The sequence below is a fragment of the Ceratotherium simum genome, chromosome 7, assembly GCF_057802395.1.
Source record: "Ceratotherium simum simum isolate JZ-2026a chromosome 7, ASM5780239v1, whole genome shotgun sequence".
NCBI classification, from domain to species: Eukaryota; Metazoa; Chordata; class Mammalia; order Perissodactyla; family Rhinocerotidae; genus Ceratotherium; species Ceratotherium simum.
In genome coordinates this window covers 73,282,398-73,308,171 of record NC_141906.1, presented here as the reverse complement: position 1 = coordinate 73,308,171, position 25,774 = coordinate 73,282,398, and the positions used below count along the sequence as shown (strand labels likewise).

The 25,774-nt window shown below is 43.9% G+C and overlaps 1 protein-coding gene and 1 long non-coding RNA gene across 3 annotated transcripts in view; both read right to left on the bottom strand.

Annotated features, from left to right (window-relative positions):
• Positions 1-17,968, bottom strand: part of GRAMD1B (GRAM domain containing 1B) — a 229,257-nt gene extending 211,289 nt beyond the window's left edge. Inside the window, exon 1 of one of the 2 annotated variants that reach the window (XM_087433833.1) lies at positions 17,626-17,968. Coding sequence is in view for 1 of the 2 variants with exons in the window: in XM_087433838.1 (XP_087289964.1) it covers positions 17,626-17,651 (26 nt within the window). In the remaining variant the exon portion in view is untranslated. The remainder of the gene's footprint in view (positions 1-17,625) is intronic. The other variant, XM_087433838.1, reaches the window with a different exon arrangement.
• Positions 17,969-23,922: 5,954 nt separating this feature from the next.
• LOC147916712 (uncharacterized) overlaps positions 23,923-25,774 on the bottom strand; it is a 108,255-nt gene continuing 106,403 nt past the window's right edge. Inside the window, exon 4 of the long non-coding RNA XR_015552748.1 lies at positions 23,923-24,425. This is a non-coding gene — a long non-coding RNA (uncharacterized LOC147916712). The remainder of the gene's footprint in view (positions 24,426-25,774) is intronic.

The following is a 25,774-nucleotide window of genomic DNA, read 5'->3' as shown; positions in this document are numbered from 1 at the left end:
ACCCAATCTGTAGAAGACGTGGCCCAGGGCTGAGTTGCTAACACTCAGTCCATACCAAGCCAGGAGCATTTGCTCCTATCTTCTCTTATACTACTATTAAATTGTTCCATATAGAGAACATAAGTTACTGGAAGAATAACATGGTTCTTATTCTTCTACCATCACCTCCTTAACCTCATCCTTCATATCCTCCAACAGTGCCTAGTTAATTCCAGCACTGGAATAAATAACTATTGAAGCATTGTGAGGCATGCAAAGAGGTAAAAGAGAAGTCAGTTCCATGGTAGAAAGCTGGATGTTGTCAATTTTCAACAACCAACCTGGGAATGAACCAGATGTCTACTGGTTCAGCAGGGAGAAGGCCCTGAGGGTACCCCGGTCACAAGCTATGCTAATGGCACCCAAGGCCGATGCCCTTCCTCCTCTGGCTTTGACTTTTCTAATGGCTAAGAGACATGTTGACTGCTGTGCTTTGAGTTGGGTACTTTGCCACCTCTACTGCCTGGCACAAGATGTTATTTACTGGAAAGCAGTCCAATCTCCAAGCCTCTGATACAGATAAATCTCTGTGGCACACACTGTTGGTTGGCTAACTCAACACTCAATTCAAATGCCCCTTTTCCTTGCCTTTCTTTATAATGGCTAGGAAGAATAAATATTTTGTTCCAGCCTCCTTTGCAATGAGTGGTGGCTCTTTCCAGGTCTGGCCAATGAGATATGAAGGCAGGTGTACTGGGAAGCTTCTGGGAAAGCCTATGCTTCCTTAAAAACGGACAGACAATGCTGGCTCTACCACATTTCCCTTCTTTCCACTTTAAACATGAACGTGATACCTGAGCAGTAACAGACTTCTCGTGACCACAAAGTAACAGCATGAGGATCAAAAGCAAAAATGGAGAGGATCGTGTAGTGGAAATGAGCCTGGGTAATCAATTACATTGTCAGGTATCTAAACCAATAATAGAAACCACCTTTATCTGGCCTTCTTATTGCATGAAAAATATCATCACATATTTGTTTAAGCTGCTATTAGTTGAGTTTTTAGTAGACTGAAGCCAAAGACATTCCTAACTGAATCATTCTCTTGAGTCAATCATTTGCGACCAGACTAGATCTGCACATAAATATGATTATGACATTACCCCGCTTAAATTCCTCAATAGCTTTCCATTGTCTTTAGAACAAAATCTAAGGATTTTAGCATGGAATAAGATCCCTGATAACCTTACCTAGTGCATCTACCCAAGCATATCTCATCTCCTTCAAGCCATCTTTCTTACTTTACATCTAGTAATTCCAAAATAATTTAATGTTTTCTATAAAAATCACACTCTCTTTGGCCCCTGTGACTTTGCTTATGTTTTCTCTGTAGGATGCTCTTCCCACCTTTCTTTGCCTGTTTCACTTATCCTTCAAAATATAAATGCTTAAGCATTACTTCCTCTGGGAAACTTTTCTTCATACTCCCAGGTAGGGCTGAGTGCCCCTGCTCTATATGACTACAGCACTTGGACATACTTCTGTCTTTGCCCTAATCATGTTAGAGATAAAGTGTCTGTTTGTAGACCTGACTTTTTCCCTAAAGAGTGAATTTTTCTGACTGCAGGGCCTGTAACTTTTCTCTTCTTTGCAACCCAAACACTTAACATAGTGTCTAGGACATACTAGCTGCTCAGTTGCTAACTGTTGAAACACACTGTGTTTCAGATGTGTGTATACACACATACATACACATATGTTCCTAAGTGGATGAGTCTTTATGTGTCAAATATTCATTCATTTGTTGATTTTTAGGAAAGAGAAAAGTGTCAGTAATCCAAAAGTCCAAAGTCACGAAGATAGAAAACTGAAGAAAAACAGCCAAGTAGACAGAAATTTCTTCCAAGTGTTGGAAACACACTTAACAGGAAATTCACCTGCTTGAGAAAGAAGATGGCTCCAATAATAAATTGACAATCATTGCCATACAGTCATCATCCAGTAGCAGACAGGTTTAAGGATAATATGAGCTTATAGTTTAGAGGCAGAGAACTAAGTTGGGGTGGGGGTATTATGGGAAGGAGATGATAATAATTGCACCAAGGAAACTGTCCAGTTTTTAAAAGTTCTACTCATCCAGTTATCATTAGAACAAAAAGCTATAAAACCCCAGTGCATGAGAAGAGTTCTCTCTGTTGCACCTTTGTTTCCAGTTTCTTCTGTTTATATGCTACGTCTTCAAATATGTACTGGTTCTGCCCATTTTGAGAAAAAAAATCTTTGATCATTTATGTTCCCCTGTTGTTATTATCTTCATTTTCTTCTCCTTTGGCCACTGAACTTGTAAAATGAGCAGTCTATACTACTGTGACCACCACCTCTCCTTTCACTTATTAATCCCTGCTGCAGGGATTAATAGGGCTACTGCCCCCACTGCACTACTGAAATTGTTCTCCAAGATCACTTGACCAACCATCAAATTTAATCATCAGATTCAAAAGCATCAAATTTCTCTTGGTCTGCAATTTCCTTATCTTCTCTTTGATGCATCTAATACCCATGGCCCCTTTCCCTCTACACTTTCTTCAAACTCTCTCGTTCTGAGCTTTGGTGATGTGACAGTAGCCCGATTCCCCAATCTGTCCTTTGACTTTTTTGATAGGGTTTCTTTCTTCCCCCATTCCCTAAACATGAGCATTCCCCATATGGATAAATGGATGTCTTTGTCAGAGGAACGCCTACCCCCCAATGTGAAGTCCAGAAAAACTTAGGGAAGGGGGACACAACAGAGGCAACTGGCTTGGAAATTTGTCAGAGAAGGTTTTGAAACCCATCTATATTTCCTAGACTACTGACTGTAAACTTTGGGTCTACAGAATAAAGTCCCATGTCCTGAACTTGGTATCAGTGAGTCGCTAATCTACATTTCCAACCTTATCTCTCATCCTTCCCCTACAGAACACCTCCACGTAGTAGGCATTCAGTACATATCAGTTGACCAGACAGATGAGCACACAAATACTTCATTCCTGGATGGCTCATCATCCACTCCAGCCCCATGATTCTCCACCCTTCGACAACATAACGTGCCTGGTACTTGCGCATCCTTAGGGTTTGTTCACATCACCACCATTGTGTGAAATGCGTGTCCTATTTATTTTTCATCTATGTAAATCTTGCCCCACTGTTCAAGGCTCAGTGTGAATCTCACCTTCTCCAAGATTTCCCTCTTATTAATATAATATGTATTATGTTCCACATTTTGGGCATTCAGTGTATTGTCAATTATTTTTTAAATGACTTCTTGCCCAACAACGTTTGAAGCCATGTGGGCATGGGAGGTATCTGATGCTTCTTTGTACCCCTACTCCTGTAAACCCAGGACCTCACGTGGAGGAGATGCCTGGCAAATCGTTTCTGACGGCTTTGTTCCATGTAACATAATTGTGTTGGAAGCTCAGGCTTGAAATCAGACCTATATTTGAATCCCAGCTCTGAACACTTCAGGAAGTGTTATAGGAAGAAAATAACCTTGAGGAAGTCATTAAGTCTCCCAAGTCTTGGTTTTCTCATCTATAAAACTGGGAAATTAATAGTACTCATGGTGGTGCTGTGAGTTAAGTGAGATCATGAATGCACTGTGCTTAGCAAAGTGTTTGGTACATTGTAAAAGTTGACAATGATGAAAATGATGCTGAAGACGATGATTCTTCAGATATAAATTAGACCTGGATCAAAGCCAAGGTCAAACGAATATCTTTTATTAAAACTCTGTGACGGGACCGGCCCCGTGGCTTAGCGGTTAAGTGTGCGCACTCCGCTACTGGCTGCCCGGGTTCGGATCCCGGGCACACACCAACGCACTGCTTCTCCGGCCATGCTGAGGTCACGTCCCACACACAGCAACTAGAAGGATGTGCAACTATGACATACAACTATCTACTGGGGCTTTGGGGGGAAAAAAAAAAAAGAAGGAGGATTGGCAATAGATGTTAGCTCAGAGCCGGTCTTCCTCAGCAAAAAGAGGAGGATTAGCACGGATGTTAGCTCAGGGCTGATCTTCCTCACAAAAAAAAAAAAAAACAACTCTGTGACTATTTCGAGGGAAACTCACTCACAGAAGAGTACTTTCTTGCTCTATGTGACATTGGGGAAGAGAGATACCACGATGCTCCACCTAAACTGTGGCAACTAAGCAACAGAGCTTTAAATTACATTTTAGTATAGCTCATTCCTAGGATTGCTTCTCCCACATCTGTCATCTCAAGACCCAAGCACTCAGCACAGCGTGAGAGACCATTAGCTCTATACTGGGATGATCTGGAAATAAAAGCAGAGTGTCATTGTTGGTTGCTTTGCAATAATTTAACCAAATGGCAGACAAGCGCACCAGGAGCTGTTACCAAAGTAAAACTTGAAGGTTGTAATAATGCCCATAGAGTCAGAGATCTGAAGGATGCCAAGACTGTTTTTAACTTGCCCTTCCTGCATTAGACGTAAGCTAGGCTGCTCTCCAGCTTTTATTCCAAAGATAGTAAATCTGTGGTTAGAAATCTCTGGACCTTAATGATACCCATGTTGGAGAGATGGCTCTTTGAAACTCTGGACTGTGGTTTCAGTTAAAAGTTCAACAGATACAGTGGTTTATTATAAGAGAGGAAGGGACCTATAAGTAGTAGAGTAATGTTTACTTTGCGTTAACATTTTCCATCTCTGAGACTCAACAGCAAAATAGCCTACCTTGAAAAACTAGCGTCAGTTTGACAGGGCAGGGGAGAATTGGACAGACAAAACATAAAATTATTGAATGAGTAATTTAAGAACAGACAGAAACAATAACACAGACAACAGAGGGACAATCCAAATGACAAACATAATTTATAACATTTTGGAAGCAGTTAATAGCATTTGAACAGACCAGGAAAATAGTCAAAGCATAGAGACCATTGATTTATTGAAACACCTACCACATCTCACATTTCTCTTCACGGCTAGCATGTCTGTGTACACGCTCAGTAAAGCTATTAACATGGATGACTACATGGCTGTTAACTGATATTTTGTCCAGATGGGATTCTCCCTGGGGAAACCAAATCAGAGAGCAAAATAATCAGAAAATAGAAAATAATTCTCCAAAATGACCACAAGCTCTGTACAGCTAAATTCTTAGGGACCTCAAGCTCTGGCGAAAAGAGCCGGTATGATTTCTTTGAGGGTTCCACAATATCATTTATTAACTCATGTTCCAGAAAGACAGAGACAGGAGACCAGGTTACTTTCTCAGAGGACTTCCATAATTTTCTTATGAGCAGTTTACTTGGTTCCTATGCATTTTCTTGTCTATAGTCAAATGATCTTCTCCCACTTATGTATATAACAGATATACCTTAAAGATTCCCTTCTTTTCATGCATGTTTTACCCTTTTGCACCATGCCTTTCCTGTGGAGTGACAAAAGTCTCAGAATTAGGGACATTTTCCTAGTACTAGCTTCTACAGCCCTAAGCATCTAATCCATCAAACTGACTGACATGGCAGTGACTTGGGAGAATTTCCACTTCTTCTGAAGGGGAAGCACTGACTCAGACTCCCTTGCCAGGGCAGGTCACACAGACAGTCTGTGCCATACCTTAGCAGGCCAGAAGCTGGGTAATCAAGGACCAGCAATCACAAAAAGCTATGCCCACACTACTGAAAATTCACCCACATCCCCAAACCTTCCAGCTATAAGACCAGGTAAATTCTGTTACCACTGTACATGGTTCTAGCCCCTCTGCTGTATCAGAGACCAATAATGTTTTAGAAAGGGTCAGCTCTCAATTATCAACACAAACTTTGCCTTTAATAGAGGGTGATATGTTATAAATAATCAGAAAATTAATTTTTATTTGATACTATTGTGCATATGATTTTTAAATGTGTGGTGGTAAAACAAAATTTACATGTTCAAATTACCCTCCCTAAGCATTCGCTCACAGACAATGAGGGCAGGAAGAGACAGATTCAGGGGGTGCAGGATGAAAACTTTACAAGATAATCTATATGCAGGGCAAACTGAGGGCCAGAATACTTGACATGTCACCCCACAAGCTGTCACCCTACTGGGAACACCATTCTACTCTACCTCAAAATACCTTTCTCCAGCAACTGGAGATTTAGTTGCTGACACTAAATTCTGTGTCAGGGGTTGGGGGTGCTGGTCCCAGATCTGCCACTAACCAGTTTTAGGGACTTGGATGATTGACTTCTCTTCTCTGGGCCTCATTTTCCTCATCTGTAAAAAGGCTAAATGAGATAAGATTCTAGGATCCTGAATAGCCAGGAATATATAAAATAAGGTGAAGCCTCAGAAGGCAACCGAGATCCTAATTTTCTATATTTCTTATCCAGAAATCATCATAAAACAAAGTAATGACTGAATTATTAGAAGGACATTCGAACAGACTGTTTCCTGGGTAATTGCATTTGACTTCTACATTGAAGCCCTACCTTTGGTCTCCTACCGTGATAGCCGTGGAAGAAACCAGAACTACCTGTAAAGAAGGATAACAGACTGACATAGAAAGGATGTTTTAAAACCTTGCTTCAGTGCTCTGTAGTCAAGGTGAACAAATAAACAGGCAGATAAAACAAAGCTGAGACTTTTTTTTTCTGATTTATAAAGCTCTTTTTGGATGACACCAATTGTTCACAGATACCTAGAGACCTGTGTTCTTTTGGTGTTTACATGTAGAAGGGAGACACACAGTTGCACCAAATTACAGATGTTGCAGTGATGCAGCAGACAACATCTAGAAACAGGGGGAGCCTGAAGCCGAGCCTGGGAGGATGGTGATGGGGGAACAGAGAGTCAGGATAGACTAACCACAGAGAACTCTAATAGAACAAGTCAGAAGAGGCCAGACAGGTAGAGCTCATCACCTGCTGGTGCTGGCCCCTGAAATGACAGAAAGATCCTTTGTCTGCCTCAGCAGGCCCATCATTTGCTTGGTTTCTGGTGACAACACTTGTAGAAAGCATGTGGCTCAGTGGTGAATCAACCTCACAGAATATGCCAGATTGAATGAAAATGGAAACCATTATGTTACCTGGCTGGAGTGGAGGTGTGGGGAATGGCCCAGAAAATTCACTTCCTGAACGTAAAATTTCATGAAGTAAAAGACAGGAACTGTTCTCGGGAAGGGACAAATTTATCTTTAGGCATTGATGATATAAAATAAAATAAAATGATAAAGCCCATTTAAAGAAATAGTTCTGTGGCTTGGACTTTCAGAAGTCCCAGGTGGAAAAAGCTGGCAATCACATGTTTTTGAAACTCTTCAAAACAGCTGTTAATTGGGCTCTGCACCTGTACATAATCATAAGACCTGGTGGCAGAGAGACCATGAGATGTCATCTAGCACGGCATTCTGTTCCCAGAGAGGCCCACACCAACTCCCCCAGACGGATGAGGACCACCCAATGTTGAATTTCACGGCCTTTCTTGGTCACCCATGCAAGAATAAAGAGCCCCAGCTTTTGATAATACAAATAAGACAATGCTAATTTAAAGTAGGTGGGCACTGACATGCATCCTGCTGAAACAACCCTTTATCCAGACATCAACCCTAGAATCTCAAAGTACCTCTGAGATCTGTCAGGATCTCCACCTCCAATCCTTTGAAATTTCGCCTTCTTTTCCCCTCTTAAATCTCATCTTCTATCTCATCACTCTCCCAGTTTATCAGTCATCTTCTGGCTTTACTTCCCTTTAGGTCACTTTCCTCAACAATAGTCACACCAACACTCTCAATGCCTTGTGGTTTTGCCAGACCTTCCCAATTCATCTTCTACCCCAGACAAATCCAATCAGCTGCTCTCTCTGCCCAGCTCATGGGCCATGGTGAAGACTGAGACAATAGTGCCACAAAAGAGTGTGTTTCCAGCTTCAACACGTATCAGCTCTGTATGGAAATCTTTTTGCTTGCCCACCGTCAATAATTTTAACTCTTTAAAACTTTTCCCTTCTTCTTGAACTCCCTACCCCACTTCCTACTTTACTCTCAGAAGATGACTTCACTTCTTCTTTATGGAGGAAACAGAAGTTGCCTCTTAAAGCTACCTCTTGAAGTTATCTCTTGAAGTGACTTCCAATGGTCTTTTCACATCTGCACTTCTGAAAGTAGCACTCATCTTTTGCTACTTTCCTACTTTTTCCGAGAAAGGAGCATTGCTTCTCTCCCCTTATATGGTTTTAATGAGAATTAAATTTATCAATAAACATAAGATATCTAGCCCAATACTTGGCAGGCCACAAATAGTGGTTCCCGTTCATTCTTCCCCCTACGAATTTAATCCCATATGTATATACACACACATATATATATATAATTTTTTTTTCTAGATTCTATTACCTCTTGAGTTCTTAGGAACCCTATTCTCTGAGCTGTCTCTTCTCTTTCCTGTATCTTTCATCTCTCCCCTTCTATCTAGCTATCTCTCCGCTATTGACAAGTATATTGAAGTGCTTCTCCACTTTTTAAAAATCTTTTTTTCTTTCTTCTCTTCTAAGTTGTCACGCCTCCCTTTCTTTCAAATATTGAGAGCCATGCCCCCAAACTCTCTGCTGTATTCAACTCATAAGCCCTTGGCAATGTTACTAACTCACTCCTGTCTCATCTTCCCTCACAACTTCATTGAAACTGTTTTGCTAAGTTTGTGAATGACCCCCTACATCTCTACGTAATGGCCTCTGTTCAATCCTCATCTTGCTCAAATTTTGATCTCATTAGCTTCACTTTCAACACTGCTTCTTTTCTGGTACTTCACATCTCAATTTATGGCCATTGACCGAGTTCAGATAACATCAAGCTGGAACATTAATGCAATCTATGGCTCCTCCTCTTCCTTCCCTCAGCCTCCACCACTCACCTGCTACCAAATTTTGATGACTCTTTTTCAAACTAACTCTCAAATCTGGATAGTCCTTTCCAACCTTTCTTGCCAGAGTTCAGACCGCACCAAATCTCACCTAGACTACTCAGCAGCCCTTTTACGGCGTCCGGCATTCGGACTCTCCCTGTTTCTGTTCATCCTCCACATTGCTGCCAAAGTTATTTTCCTAAAAGACGAATTTGTTCTTCTCACCCTCCTGCTAGAAAATGTCTGGGGCTCTCAGGTGCCTCTGTTAAGGACAGCTATATAACCAGACCTTCACAATCTGACGCCAGCTCGCTGCTCCAGCCTCGTCACCTCTCCTACAGCACACCTCATGGTCTGACCAAATTACTCTTCATGAACTCATCAAGCACCTCAAAACTCCACGTCTCTGCACACGCTATCCGGCTGAAATATGATTTGACCCTTCTCCATCTGGAATATGCCTACTCACTTTTTAAAACCCAGCTCAAATATATCCCTTTCTGAAAAAGCCTTCTCAGATTCACCTGGGCTGTTGTGCTCACTGCTCTGGATTCTGTGCTCCTATGCCACCTCATTCTTACCTCTGTAGCCGCTAACAAGTTGCCTTTGTACTCGTACTCTGTACTTGTCTTGTACTCTGTTTATCTTCCTCACTATACCATGAGCTCTTTGAAGAAAGAATTATCTTATTCAACTCTGTATCTCCAATACCCCCCATCTGGTTTCTTGTTTACCAAGTTTGTTGCAAGAATGTAAAGAGAAGATATGGTAAAACATAAGAAAGAAATAAACAAGAACAGAATAAAATTGGGGTAAGAATACATTACATCCTGCCCAAAACTGGTAGAGATGAGATACTCTAGTAGAAAAGAATAGGAGATAAAGGACATTTCACCAGTGATCTGAAAAACCTAGATTCCAATCCATCAACTCATTTCTTTCCACTGCCCAACAGGAATACAATCCATAAGAAGTGCAAATGTCTGTGTTCTTCTCTCTTCTATTTCAGGCTTGTTTGTACCACTTTTTATCTTCTCCCAAGATCAGCCGTCGACTTGATCACAGTATCATCATTTCAATGCAGGTTACAAGATAGCCCAAATGCTCAATGCCTAAATTAAATTTGGCTATTGCTAAGAGATATCAGGCTTCAGATAGAAGAGTCAAAACCTAGGACTAGCATTGAACTCAGGTTCATGAGACATCCAGATGTATTAAGAATGATCATATTTGGGGAGAAAAAAAAGAATGGGTGAAATTATTTTTAAAACCCAATTTCATAAATCCTTTTATCTCATTCATAGTCGGGCAGCACTCCTTTTGTCTCATTCACAGTTAGCAGGCTGTCCCTGCTAACTAGTTCTTGCTTCTTGACAAGCCAAAATATATCATTCAGCTTGGTCTAATTGCTAAACAAAGCCATCAGCACAGCCTTATTTACCTGGGTTTGTACTTTCTCAGACAAATGGCAGGAAGCTCATACATGCAAAAGACCAGCCAGGACCAGAAATTAACATTCTCTATTGATTGTTGCCATGTGAGTTCAAATGGAGGGAATGGCCCTGGCCAATATGAAGAAAGACCTCAAAAGGTTGATTTATAGGGACTTGAATCCTAACAGACTTGCTCTCTTTCGGATGTGGTAGTTTGCCTCAGATTCTGCTATAATTTCTTTGCCTTACAGAAATTTATTTAGCCACTGGTTCAGCTGGAGCAGGCTATGGGGTAGGACTCTCCCTTCAGGATAACCTACAAGAAAAGGAGGGATGTCATAGATATTAGGAGTAGGTATAACACCAAGTTTCATTCAGCATTTTCTTTGACTTAAATGTCAAGAAAACTTGGCAGTGGTTAACATACCAAAACCTAAAAAAAAGGCAGTAGGTGCCAAAGAAAGTAATATAGTCTACTACCTCTCTGTTCTAAATTCCTTTAATTAGGTTTGCAGAGGTATCCATATGTTAAGGAATCCCTTTGTGTACCAACTACAAGGAGGTGCTTATACACCCCTCCCTGCAGATATAGAGAACTAATGAAAGATGATGAGAGAGGCTATGAGAAAAAAGATGGTGCTGAAAATTTGGGGTGGAACCCACAAGAGAAAGAATGGTATCATAGTATTTAAGAATGGATCATAGCATTTAAAAATAGAACATTGGTGGCCGCCCCGTGGCTTAGCGGTTAAGTGCGCGCGCTCTGCTACCGGCGGCCCGGATTCGGATCCCGGGCACGCACTGACACACCGCTTGTCCAGCCATGCTGAGGCTGCGTCCCACATACAGCAACTAGAACGATGTGCAACTATGACATACAACCAGCTACTGGGGTTTTTGGGAGAAAAGGGGAAAAAAGGAGGAGGATTGGCAATAGATGTTAGGTCAGGGCCAATCTTCCTCAGCAAAAAGAGGAGTATTGGCATGGATGTTAGCTCAGGGCTGATCTTCCTCACAAAAAAAAAGAACATTGGTTTAAGTCCTGGTTCTACCACTTCCTGACTATAGGATCTTGGGCATCATGTCTCTATGTCCCAGTTTCTGCAACTATAAAATGCAGATAATAATAATTTATTCTGGGTAAGGTTCTCATTGTCATGAGATATGAGATATCATTTACAATAAATATAAATGATAATATTTCTTATTAAAATAACAAAGACCTCCACGAGCAATAACACATAATACAAATGATATTTTAGTAGCGATAAAATAATAATGAAGAATTCAAGCTGCTTTTGTTTACTGCCAATACTCAGGAGATGGATAACTATGTCCACCTCACGAGGAAAGGGGAAACTTTTGTATAAAGACTTTGTATAAGCTCTCTACTTCCAAACGAGTTGAGGAATTCATCCTGGGGGTTCATTTAAATAAAGACTTGAGCATGAAGAGGCTCAGGGTCCAAGTAGGGAAGTCTGGGAAAACACACGACAAAGCAATGACAGAGACAGTCATGTTCAGCTCCAACGGCTGTGGGACTGGCAGTGGAATTGTGCTCAACTCTGAGCACAACTGAGCTGAAACCTGAATGAGGCACAGAGGCTTTACACCTGAGAGGCCATACTTTGAACCTGATTACAGTAAAGGAAGTCCTGACTTGGGTTTATCTTTTTTCCTTTTTTCCCCGAGATACATAAAAAGTTTCCTTGGCTTCAAAGCCATGCCAGATGAACTCCCTGAACCAGACAGCCAAGAAGAAAGAATGCCGAGAGAAAATGCACATGAATGCCCGATTAGGGGGAAGGCAAGGAAATTGGCTTCTGCTCTTCTCTTAATGGACTGTCAATCCTTCATTTCCTCAAGTCTTTGAACACACATCCATATGGCTCATGTCAATGCTCTCAATCGTTCTCTGCGTCAGAGATGAAGATACCTTTTTATAGTCACTGCAGGGAATATTCTCTGACTAGTAAGCCTGTTTAGTTCCGGAGGGAAAGATCAGCCTCTACAAGGCTGGCTAGCAGGAAGAAGAGCTCCGTTCTGAGCTGCACTGTCCGATCCATCACTCCTTTGGAGTCAGAAGTGACTCAACAGTAGTCTTTATTGCTATCCAGTCTTTATTGCTGGACTTGTCCAAACAGCGTTTTAGAGGTTAATAGATGGAGAATCATATAAACATTCAATGCGTATGGCAAAAGATCTCATAAATACCTCACTAAACACAAACACATGCATGGGAAGTGACAAGCTTTTTGAAATAGTTGCACATTTTCACATCTACCCAACCAAGCTTGTCTTGTTAATTGGTCCCCTTAACACATATTGTTGGTTTTTTTCCTCCAAAAGAATGGTTATGTACAAAATGGCATGCATTTAATTGCTCCTAAATCTCCCAGGACTTAAGGAAGTAAGTCTGTGTCTAAACCAACAACACATTACCTGCTCTGTGTTCTAACCTAGTATGAGATGTACAACATCGTTATTCTTGCTGTGTGAGCCCTGTCACACCAGCAGAGTACACATGAGCTTCCCTGACCAGGCCAGCAAATAGGGTAAGAGCCAAATTCTAAGCAGGGCTTCCACTCAGGGCAAGTTCAGCCAAAGTGAACCCTTTCTTGCCATCAGCGAGATCTTGAAGGAGAACTGGACCAAGGAGGCTCACGAAGGCTGGAATCAAACTCAGTGCCAAAAAACAAAAGTATGGGACGGGAAATGCTAAGGTCCTCCAGAACTCAGTTAACTGGAATTCTTCCTGTGGACAAACCCAACCCAGCCAGAGAACAAGGTTCCTTTCTGGCTTCTGCCCACCTTCATTAAAGCAGCCCTGTATAGGGGCCAGCCCGGTGGTGAGCAGTTAAGTGCACGTGCTCAGCTGCGGTGGCCCGGGTTCGGATCCCTGGCGCGCACCGACGTACCGACGCACCGCTTGTCAGGCCCTGCTGTGGTGGCATCCCACATAAAGTGGAGGAAGATGGACACGGATGTTAGCCCAGGGCCGGTCTTCCTCAGCAAAAAGAGGAGGATTGGCGACAGATGTTAGCTCAGGGCTGATCTTCCTCACAAAAAAAAAAAAAAAAAGCAGCCCTGGATAGGCTGTTATCAAAGCCCAGGCTTCTCTCAAGGATGCCTTCTTATCTGATTAAGCGGAATATTATGCTAAATATTCAGCCACCCCGGCACTGGCTGTGTGGGTGTGCTGGATAAAATCTTCATGAAAACGCCATCACAGGGTCATTTGTTTAATTTCAATTCTGCAAAATGTAAAAATAGCACGAGCTGCGGTGACGGGTTGAGGCTTGACAGCTTCAACGAGAAGGCTCCAATAGCACAAAACCACGCCGTTCCGCTGGATCGCCTGCTTTCTTCTCTGCCAGAGGAAAAAGAGGAAGAGAAAAAAACCTGACGGCAAGGTGCTGCTTTCACTCATCTTCTGCTCTTTTCCCCTCTTTCCCCTTTTCTTGCACTTAGTCTCAGTCTTCCTCTTACTCCATCTGTTTCCTCTCGCTCCTCCCACTTCGCTTGCTTCCCCTCTCTGCTGCCCCGCCCTCCCCTCCTTCATCATTTTATGTGTCATTTCTCTTTTTCGCCTCCCAGGGGACCAGTTCTCCTCCCAGGCTTGGATACGCTCCCCTGGACCACCCTTGCCTTCTGGGACAGCCTATCTCCAGGCTCCCTGGATCTGACAAACTTTTCTAGGAATTGCTTTTCCACCGCATTCCCATCTCTGTCCCCTACCCCTTCTCTAAGTCCCAGACACCGAAAATGTTTAGAAAGATGGGATTTCAGAGATCAATTAGATGGAATGGCAGATGAGCTGTCTAGCAGGGGTGCGGGCAGGCAGGTGGCACCTCACTGGTCTTGTGTTTTAGACAAATCAATTTTTAATTTTATGAAGTTTTTAAAAAAATGAATGCTGAAGTTGCACTCTCCGCTCTGATCCTTGAAGCCCACAGCCACCTCCACATCAACCTTATTACAGTTCTGGCTCAGAAACGGAAATTTCTCCTTCACCAGGGGCTCCAGAGCTGCTCCAAAAGCCCACATGGATGCTGAGAGGGGAGAGATGCTTCCTGCTTCACGCATGTTGGGTCTTAGAAATGTCCCACTATTTGACCTAGTTTCAAACCAAAGGCTCCAGGTTGTTTCAAGTCTGTGCATATGGCTGATGGACCCAACTCATTCACTATGCTTAGAACGGGTTCCTCGCCTGTGGGATCCATGAACAACAGCAGATATCCTTTTCCCCTACCATAGATCACCAGGAACTTTCTCCCTGAAGACAGAACCTCACTGTTGGTTTGAGGGAAGCCTAACAGAAAAGGTGGTGGCAGACCACTAACTCACAGATTCATAACATCAACTCACTCTAGAAAAGAACTTAAATTCCTGTTTTTATTGCTATCTTACAGATTTGTACTTAAATCCAGTGCCGAGTGTTCCCTTATCTAAAGAACTCTATTGTCACAGACACCAAATGAGGCTTCAATAAATTAAGGCAACCCTCATAACAGCACATGCCTACTCAGAATCCCATTTCCTAAGACATCCCTCCTCCACTTTGCTGTAACACGGTTTCCACCCTCCTGCCTCTTACTAGCAATATTCATACATTATGCAGATGTCCAATGCATACCCACCAGATACAAAGCAGAGCGGATACTGGGGCATCCCTTAGAAGCCAGAGCCTTGTATACACCAAAATAAAGGGTATATGGAACCCTAGCATCAAAAACATACATGCAGCATTTCTGCTTTGTACATATTAGGGTTCTGGATCAAAGCAAGAAAATGATGATTTTAGTACAATTTGAAGGATGATCATGCCTAGGCAGAAAAGAACATGTTGTTCCTGATGTACCAATCCACAGGTACAAAACAGGGAAAGGAGAAGAAGAAAGAAAGATCCTGATCGAGCTGAAAGAACAATGAAAATCAAAACAAAGTATAAACGGCAGCAGGCACCCCAAGAGAAAGCAATCCCTCAGCAGGGCAAGCAGAATGGCTGATACTTCATAGCAGAATCATAAATAGCAGCCCAGAGACACGAACAGCTGAAAACTACCTGCCACCTGTGTACAAGCAGCAGGCGGTGGGAGCAGAGCAGTGGGAACACGTCTGGAATGCAGCTGCAGGCCTGGGGCTGGTGATTTCAGTTACGAGAGTACATTCTACAGCTGTGCCTGATGGGACAGCCCTGACAGGGAGTCCACAGTGAGCTAATCTACAAAGACAAAGGCCGGAAGGTGGGAGCAGGGACCACCTTTATAATGCAGTCTCCTTATAAGAAATGATTTTATTCAAGGCCTACGATCCTTGAATATAGCTGAGCAAGAAACCAAGTAAGGCACTCACATTTGGCGACGATGTCAAATTGGGGTACTACTGCAGCACCCCAGTTTGGCTAGGTATTGATCAGTTGCTCATAATGCTTTCTTTTCAACACTAACACCAATGCCCAGCCCCAAATTTCCAAAACCAGATAGCCTTTGAGTGTGGACAAGGGAAACCAGAACTTCCACACGCCCTTTGGAGAGCCTGGATCTCCTAATACCGATGACGCCCAGAAGAGCTCTTGGCTCAAGTTGCAAGTTGAGGACAAGATCTTCTGAGCAAGTTACAAAGTACATGAGCCAAGGCGAGGGGGCCTCAGGCAAAAACTGGCGAACTCACCAGTGACCTCACTGTACACCATCAAAGGCAGCACGTTCAAGTTGTGAGCAGCGGTGAAGGTAACATAGATAGGGACACCAGGTATGAATAAGAGACATGATCTTCAAGTAAGGAACAGAGGCAGAGGCACTGCTGAAGAGAGGGAATGAACATTAACCTCACCTAGAGCACAAGATGGAATTGCTCACACAGGAGACACATGTCTATCTTTTGTCCTGTAACCTTCTAAATGCTATTTAATGAAAAAAGAGAGAGAAAGAGAGAGAGAAACAGGTCACACTAGAACACGGTGGATGCCTTTCTTTGAGTGTGCCTGTTCCACAGAGAGCCTCAAGATCAGATTAGGGGCAAAGTGGGACCTTGGGGTTGGGGATAGAAAGGCAGCATTTCCAACTTGTTTCCAATATTAGTTTCCTGAGCTCAAAGGGAGAGCCGCAGCTGAGACACGCCCCTCTGGAAAAGCCCCCAGGCAGAGGACTCCTCATCAATAAAACACTGTTTGTGTCTCCAAAAGGAGATGTGCCCACATAGGCACTGGCAGAGGAGACAGCTCAGCCCCCTGCACAAATTTCTTTGTCCTTGCCCAGAGTGGTGGGAGTTTTACATCTGCTGCTGTCATGAAAACATTTTATTATTTTTTTACAAGCCTGTTTTTCATTATTATTTCCTTGGATAAAGCTAGAGATCTTCCAAGAATATGTGATGTGCAAACCCTTCCACCCTACCCGTCTGCAATTCTGGGCATGGGATGGAGTCACCCCTCACAACTGCTCCAGGTCCACGAGAACTCAGCCTGGAAGCACAATGTCAACTGCTTGTTCCTTTGTGGACTTGGAGCCTATGCGCCCTGCTCAGGAACTTTTTGAGGAATGAAGTTTCTCGAGGCACGAGGTTGGCTGATGGGTGCAAACAAGTGGTTTGGGCTCTAACAACTTCATTCTAATGGCCACACCTTCTCATGCCTCATTGACTCCATCAGTATAACTCTGTTTCTTCTGAAATGGAGCTCCAGGCATCCCTAGGTCCAAACCAGGAATTCCTCCAATTACTAGACCTCCCACCCCTACCCTAGGAGGAAATTAGGAAAAGCTGAACCTTTCTCCAGTCTTTCTAGGTACCTTCAGATAAACCCCATGATGTCCACTTTTTCTTTGTTCCAGATCTTGGACTTCTACAACGCAGGGGGAATAGGCATAGGGTTGACGGGAGAGGGGGCAGGTGCGGGGGAGGGAAGCACTGCCCAGAACAAGGAAAGCCAGTGAGCCCAGTTCAAACTTTTGCCAGAAAGCTGACACAGTCTCCATGCCCACAGCACTGTCCTCATCAGAAGTGAATGGAGAAAGAAACCAGCTTAGCTATCTCTGGAAATTCACGAAGGTGGTAGTCTATCCCAGTGGTATCCTGGGGACACCAACTCTCAGGTGTGGGCACCACAGCCACGCCACAATCCATGTTAATAGCTTTACCGCGTCCTCTGGTAACTTGGAGGTTGCTCTAAGAAAATTCAGAGGAGAACAAACAGCAGCCCCCACCCCCACCCCAAGGTTTCCACAGCTTCCAGTTTCACCAGATGCCTCATCATCACCCCTGGCATCCAGGTGTGCTCCTCTTAGGGCTCAGGAAGGTCAAGAAGTTCTTACCTGGGTCTGCGGGGAGAGGCACTCATGTAGACAGAGGGTCTGGGCGCGCCGGGTCAGCGGCGTCCGGGACACACCGGCTGCTGGCTGCTGCTCACCACATCTCCGCGGGAGCCTGGCTTTGCAAAGAGGCGAGCCAGTCCCATCTGGAGGAGGGAGGAGGAGCACGGAGCTGAGGACGCCGAGCCGAGCCCGGGTCGGGGCCGGAGCCGGAGCCCAGCTCCAGCGAGGGGCGCAGGGCACCGCCGGCGCCGGGACAGCAGTGTGCGCCCGGGCGACGCGGGCGCGGGAGGAAGCGGAACTCCCCCTCTCGCCGCGGGCTCCGAGGCTCCCGCTGTCTCCGCGTCTAGTTGTTACCGCATCGCGTTCCCTCTTTCTATATATACATTTGCCCCCTCCCTGTGCTTCTGCGCTCCTCTCGGTGTCGTCCCCGACTCCGTGCCTTCCGCTCCCGTCTCAGTCCCTCTCCCACCTCAGTCCCCCTCGCTCCTCTCTCCTCCCCGCACCCTCCCTCCCCGGGTAAAGCCTGCTGCCTGGATTCTCCCGGTGTTGCCTCGCTCCAACATTTAGCACTGCAGTGTAACTCGGGGACACACAACCAGACAGTTCCTTTAAAAGCAACCGCTCCTTTAAAAATCAGACCATCAAGTTTAGTGCGGAAACCAACACCAGAGGCGCAGCTGCCTTGCGGCCAGGAGGAGATATTAGCCCATCTGGAAACCAGATTACCCCGTTTCATGCAAGGCTATGAAAAGGGGTTTGGGATAGGCGAATGGCATAGATTAGCACCAGTCCACAGGTGACCTGCAGGGTGACCTGCAGGGTCTTCGGGATGGGGTGGAATCTGGACTGGGTAGTGTTAAAATCTTGGCCTGAGGAGTCATCAGGTTCAAAGTGCTCATTTTGCAGATGAGAAAACTGAAGTTCAGAGAGGTGCATTGCCTCGCCCATGATCACACAGCTAGCTAGGGAAGTAGAGACCTGAATTCTCCAATTGTCTGGGCATCCACGTTTCCACACCTGAAAAAGAACACTCTGGGTGTGGGGTGGCCCAGGAGGTAGAGTTGTCAGTCTCCTTCATTCACTCTTGCCCAGTGCACCCATGTCTCCGGGAGGTCTCCTGAGCCCATGAAGAAACATAAACAGCCAGTAAACAAGTTAACACTCCACGCTCACCGGAACCACTTCTAAGGGCCTCCCTTCTTCCAGAAAGGCTGTGAGGTACGAAAAACATCAAAGCTGCAGCAATGCCAAGGCCAAAAAAGGGTGAAATGACAAATCCCTTTTCATTGCTGTCTTTCCAGAGACCCAGCTAACAAGATCTGCTTTATAAAAACCTCCATTTTCCACTTATTATTTTCCACCCTCCTCTCCATCCTGCACGTCATTCTGATCACTCTCTGGACACAGATATTTTCATATTACCCACAAAAGAACACATTTTCCCCATCTGCTTCTTACACCTACACTAAAATACTACCTGGCAGTATCAGCCTGTAAATCAAAGGGGCTTTTTCACTGCAAGACTGCTGAGGTCCTTGTAGCCTTAATTCCCTTCCCAGGAAATGTCATTATCCCCAGCTGAAGCTTCTCACTCACAGATATCCTTCCCTTGGCATTTCATAACCCCAGCAACCGGGCTTCTCTGGAAATGCTTCTCAGGGCAATGGTATTTGGCACATGAACAGCTCCTTCCTGCTGGTGGGCACTCATATCCTCTCTTTTGGAGAGTTATGACACCTATTTCACAATTATGTGCACTGAGGTAACTCAGAGAATGAGGAAAGCTTCCCTGGAGCTACCCTCCAGATCAAGAAGAGTTCCTTTGTCGAATGTGGCCGTGAGAAGCAAGTAGCAGAGTGAGAGTCTGAACTCTGGAGTAGGTACCCCAGGCCCACCCTTTACCAGATTTATCATCTTGGACAAGTTACTTCACCTCTCTAAGGCTTAGTCTCCCTGAATGAAAAATGGAGACCACAATTGACCCTTCCTCTGGAGTAAATGAGATTCTGAATGCAGACTGCGTGGAACTCAATACATCTTAGCTGTTATTCGTATTGTTGTTCATACTGCTGTTTGGGGCCAGGTAGCCCTCTTAGCGACCTCATACCTACACTTACTAGCTGGGTAACCCTGACCAAGTTGCTTAATCCCTCCCCCCTGCTCTCTTAATCCAAGCTATCCTAATCTCTAAAATGGAGATAATAATAATGCTATGTCCCTCATAGAACTTTTGAGAGGATTAGGTAAAATAATGCCTGTAAAACATCTAGCATGGTGCTTAATACATAATAAACATCCAAGGTAGATTAGTTCCAACTTCTTCATCCCCAGTTACCAGATGTGTGATCGTGAGCAAGTTACTGAACTTTTCCAAGCTTCATAGGGGTGCAAAGATGAACATAACATCTGTAAATTATTTGGCACATAGTAAGCAATGAATATCTGTTAATTATCTTCCTACCCTTTCGAAGCTGCTCACAATTTATTTTTACGTGGAAGCATTCCCACCACATCTCAATCACTCATGACCTCATTCATCCTTTACTTAAGATCCTGTTATACCAGTTTGTTTCGTTTAAATGTATTTACATATTTTTCACATACCCTCATTCATTTAGCAAAAATGTATTAAATACTTATTTTTGTGCTGCCAGGTCCTGTGCTCTGCTATGACATGCATGTATTTCTTTTATATGATTTTAAATTCCCAGAAGCTAGGAGTGTGTTTTCCATGTATTTTAATCTTTCACCACCTCTTGTGGATATAGCCATAGTCATAGATCCATTGAGCTAGAAGGAGGCTCAGAGATTATATTGAGCAACATTTTCATTTTACAGCCCAGAGAGGGTAGTTGACGTGTGCACATTATTAAAGCTAAAATGGTGGGGGTTTCTTGCTTCCTTATCTAGTGTTCCTGGAACTATGCAAACATTTCTTGCCATTTGTTCCATGGAACACTAGTTCCTGGAATGTTTATAGGTAGCAGTCTGACAAAGGGTTCTATGGCCAAGTGTGCTTGAAAAATAATGGATTAAGCAAAGTAAACTATGTTTTATTTTGGTTGGTTGTTTCTTTTTTTTTACTACAAGACTTCTCAGAGCATTTACTATGTTTATGAGCATTGTGAATTTCCAAGAGAGGGATGTAGTACACCTCATTTGTTAAATGCTTGCAATCAGGAAACCCTTTCTCATAGAGCATTTGGGGAACTAACGATCTGAGACAGATTTAGGGAACACGACGCTGCACCCTGGAAATGCAACCAACCCATGTGACTGCTCAGTTTGTGTGACCTTCAGAGAGGAGACCAGGATTAAGCCATCCCAGGCATTCAGTCAGTCCCCTTTCTAGGTCTAAAAACTTGTGGGGTAGATGCAAACCTCAGATGAAAGGGGAAGATGCCACCATGAGTCCCCTCTTCCCTGAGCAACTTGCTTGGCATAGGGAACAGGAAAGCAGTTGACAGACTCATCATTGCTATGGGGATTCAGCTCTTCCTTCCCTGCTTTGACTCAAGGCGAATTTCCAGACGGGTTGGGCTGTAGAGCACAGTGGTTAAGAACATAGTCTTTTGAGCTATAGAGTCCTAGATATTAATCTCATCTCTATTTCTCACTAACTGTTGGATATTGAGCAAGTTTCTTAACCTCTTAACCCTCAGTTCTCTCATTTGTAAAATCAGTATATTAACGCTGGATAAAAAATTATTGCATTCAAAAACCTGGCATAGTGCTTGGCACAGAGTAAGCACCCAAAACCTCTGGTAGCATTACTAAGAGTGATCACAGTGGTTGTAGAGTAGTCACAGCACTTAGCTGTGTAGGGGAAGAGGAAAAATTCCACCCCCTCCGCCACCTTTCCCTTAAGGTTCTTATGGCTGGTCAAATATTTTAAAAGGCAGGTTAGCAGGAGAAAATAAAACAAAGTTTAATAACATATATACATGGGAGAAACTCAGGAAAAACTGAGCAATTCACCAAAATGGTGGAGGTTCTCATCTTAAATACTATCTTCAGCTAAAGACAAAGGAGGATCTTGGGGGTGGGGGGAGTCAGCTATGGGAGATTACCAGAAAAGCACAGTAAACAAGAGTAAGGTTAATATGCAGATTTAAGTCCTCACCTTCCACACTGATAAGAGTTTCTAGAGTTAAGATCATCCCCGCTTCTTCCCAGTACAGAGAGGGAGATACCTTTACAAATGGAGATTTCCTTTACAAATGTAAATGTGTCTTACAAAGAATGACTTCTACTTTTGCTTGGTTTTCAGAGCTTTGATAAGAATGGGCTAGGAAGGACCCTCCCAGTCTATCCATACCTAGAGTTATCTATGGTGATGGCCTGTCTTGGGGACAGGTCTTTTGTCTTAAATTCTTTTAGGCAGTGAGGGGGAAGGTCAAAGTTTCTTTCAGAGTCTTTTGTTCTTGAAAATAATTAAGGTAAAGAGACGTATTTTGAGTTGGCCAATTCTGATCCCCCGCAGTTGGGAACTTGAGCTTGGTGATACAGTAAAGTTTTGCTCAATCCAAAAGTGCACTCTTTCTCCTCTTTCCTCTCTCCCCATGTGTGTCAAGCCTCTTACAGTCATTCCAACAACTTCTCTGCTCCCTCAGAGCTAGACGGAAATGAGTAGTAGATACTCACTGAGCAAGCTCAGAAATAAGCAATGAAGGATATTAATCATTAATATAATAAGAAAACTTCCTTTAATTGAGCAGCTGCTAAACACCAGGCATTGTGCTAGGTGATTTATGTTTATATTTATGTTCATTATTTATCTATATCTATATATATAGATTGAGAGAGAGATATCTACCTCCCCATTTTGAAAATAAAAAAACTAAGGCTCAGAAAGTTTATGGGGCAAGAGGCCAAATTAACCCTATGACAAAATGGACCACCACCAGCTTCCCTATAGTCGTTTCAATCCCAGGGGAGCGTAGGCATATTGTGTACTAGAACATACTTTAGGGGACATGGCTGGGGCTGGGAATATTTCTCTCTTTCATGGGAGGGGCAATTGTGGAACAGTTGTTAATCTATGCCCAATTAAGTAAGAAATGGAGCCAAGAAAATTCCTTTCTCAATTGTCTCCCCCAAGGACCCCCTCACTGGACCCCACCTATCAGCCTAGAATATGTGAAGGATACAGGACTCCCATTAGCCCACTGAAAGGAACTACAGTATCAGCTGATCAGAGAGGACATTTTGTATAAACAGAGAAATGAAGATATTATTTTCTTCCCACTGCTTGGAACCCAGGCATATGAAACAAGGATAGTGAATTAATGCTTCCTCTTTCCCTCTCATTTGCACCCAAAATGTCATTTCAGACTCCTCCACACCCACCTGACCCCTCATCCCCAGCAAGAAAGCCACACCTGAAGCGAACATGTGATTCCTTCTAAACTAAATCTTCCTAATAACCATGGTTCCCTCCTCCCAGTCTGTTCCTGATGGGGTCAAGTCAGAGCACCAGACACCCTTGGATAGCAGCCTTGGGATGAGAAAGGGCGGACTTGATCTCTTCCAGGAGGTCAGAGCCTACAGGCAGCCGTGGCTGACTCTAACTCCTGGCAGAAAACACAACCAGGCTATTTTTTTCAAGAGGATTTGGAGAGAAAGCAAACTAATAAGAGATAAAAGGAAAGAGGGAAGAGGAGCGCAAAGCTTTGTTATTTCCTCTGGCAAAATATAACAAGAAGCTTTTGCAATAAAAATTACACCTGCATGGCTGAGATTGGAGGAGACAAAACCACTCAATTGTCCACGCTGTCTTATCAGAGGATGCTACTCTGTTTGTCATTCTCAGAAACATCTGCTGTGTGGCTGTTTGGGGGTGTAGGGTGTGGGTGTGTATGGATAAGGGGCTGGGGTGCAGGGAGGGAAAAACACCAACATTTTATAATAACTACCACAATGTATCAGATATTGTACCCAGTGCTATCAATGTAGGATTTCCTGTCACACTCACAATAATGCTGTGAGGTTAATTATCCCCACTCTATAGAAGAGAATACTGAGTCTTAACAAGGTTAAGTAACTTGTCCAAAGCCACAGAGTTAGTATTTCATATGAGAATCTAATCCTTTATCTGTCACAAATAATAATCCCAACTATCGTATATTTGAATACAGCATTTCAAACATATTCTTTTTGGATGGCAAACAATCTTGTGAGATAGATCACACATTTCTCCCCAGTTTGCACATGAGGAAACTGAGGCTCAGAGAGGTGAATTCTATTCCGGGCAAACAGAGAGAAAATGACACCATTTGGTCTTGAATCTAAGGCTTATTGTACTGCTCAGTCACTTTAACATTTTTTTAATTTTATTTATTTCTTTTCCCCCCAAAGCCCCAGTAGATAGTTGTATGTCATAGTTGCACATTCTTCTAGTTGCTGTATGTGGGACGCGGCCTCAGCATGGCTAGAGAAGCAGTGCGTCGCGGGATCCGAACCCGGGCCGCCAGCATCGGAGCACACGCACTTAACCGCTAAGCCATGGGGCCGGCCCTACCGCTCAGTCACCTTAGCAAATAGAGACTTTCCAGATTTTGGACTCCTGATGCTTCCGAGAATCAGAAAACATGTCACTCCTTGAAGAATGCCCCTGATAAATTCCCATGGTCAAGCCAGTCACTGCAAAGGGAAAATGCAAGGAAAAACAACAAGAACAACAAAGCCACAGAAAGGTCAGAAAATCCCTGGGATTTCCAGTCACTGGGCAGGGGTTCCAGGACGTGGAGCCCCTCTGCCTCTGCCTCTCAGAGACCTTCAGGCCGAATGTTCAGTTTTTCCTGAGAAGAAAAAAATATTAAAGGTTAATGATAATAATAAAAAAAACATAACACTTATTTAGCTCTTACAAGTTTCAGGCACTGTTAGAAGTGCTTTACGTTTTATTTACTCATTTAAATGGGAGTCATGCTATTATTATCTCCATTTTCTACATGAGGAAAATAAAGCAAAGAGAGGGGAGGTAATTTGCCCAAGACAACAGAGCTAGTAAGGGCAGAGCTAGGATTTAAACCCAGGAAGTCTGGTGCCAGAGTCCAAGTGCAAAAGAGCTAGTGGCTATCGAGAATGTTGCTAGCTGCTCTGATGAGGTCCTCTGAGCACTGGATTGCCAGAATAGTAAAGGGAGACCCTGGGGTAAGCGCCTGATCTGAGGGAGGGGTGCTCTGGGACCACCATTCCCCGTCCTCCAAGCAGTCCTTTGCCCATAGGCACTTGGCTAATTCCTCTGCCCATCTCCCTGCCAGCGTCACCAGCTGCCCCTTGTCAGCCCAGCATAAAGGGAAGCCAGATTGGCTGGGGAAGGGGTGGCAGCGCCTGCTCCATCCCTCTTGCCAACAGGGCACTTCTCTTCCCCTCCGCCTTCTCCTGGGAGCACCCATCTGGCCTGTATCACCAGCTGATTTGTGCTTTGAAAGCCTGCTTTCAAGTGTGGGCAATGGGATTGAGTCTCACAAATCACGTCTGTTAATCCAATCAGGGGCATTTTCCCTGATTATGGGCATCGCCAAATCCACAGGGTCTACTGTTTGAAAGGAGGCTCCACCCAGAGTCCAGCCACAGAGAGGAATGGGGGCGTCCAGGCCTTTCTGCAGGGGGCACATTTGACCTCAGGGATTTTAGAATGATTTCTTCCATCTCCTCTTTCCCCATGGGTATTGTGGCACATTGTTGAAAAATAGGCAAAAGGACATGGGTGGGGTGTGGGAGAGTGGCAGCCTGAGGTGGTAGAAAAATACAAACCTAGAGTTCAGGAGGCCCAAGCTCAAGTCCAAAGTTCACTGGAAACAAGCTGTTTGAACTTGGGAAAATTATTTCCTTTCTTTAGGCCTCGCTTTTCTCACCTATAAAATGGGACAGTTGGATTAGATGGACCCTATGAGATTCCTTCCATATTGTAAAGTGGAAAGACCCCTCCAAGCAGAGAGAATAGGGACAGAGCCCAAGGTTGCTCTCCATCCTCTATGCTCCTCTCTTGGAACATCTCATAATGTCTCTAATAAGAAGAACTCCCATTCTCCAGGACTCCATCCATTGATGTGGCATGGTGGGCACTCCTGCAGGCTGCTGGGCCAATGTCTCTAACCCTGGAGGGCCAATTCCAGAGCTCCCGTTTGACTCAAAGCAGCAA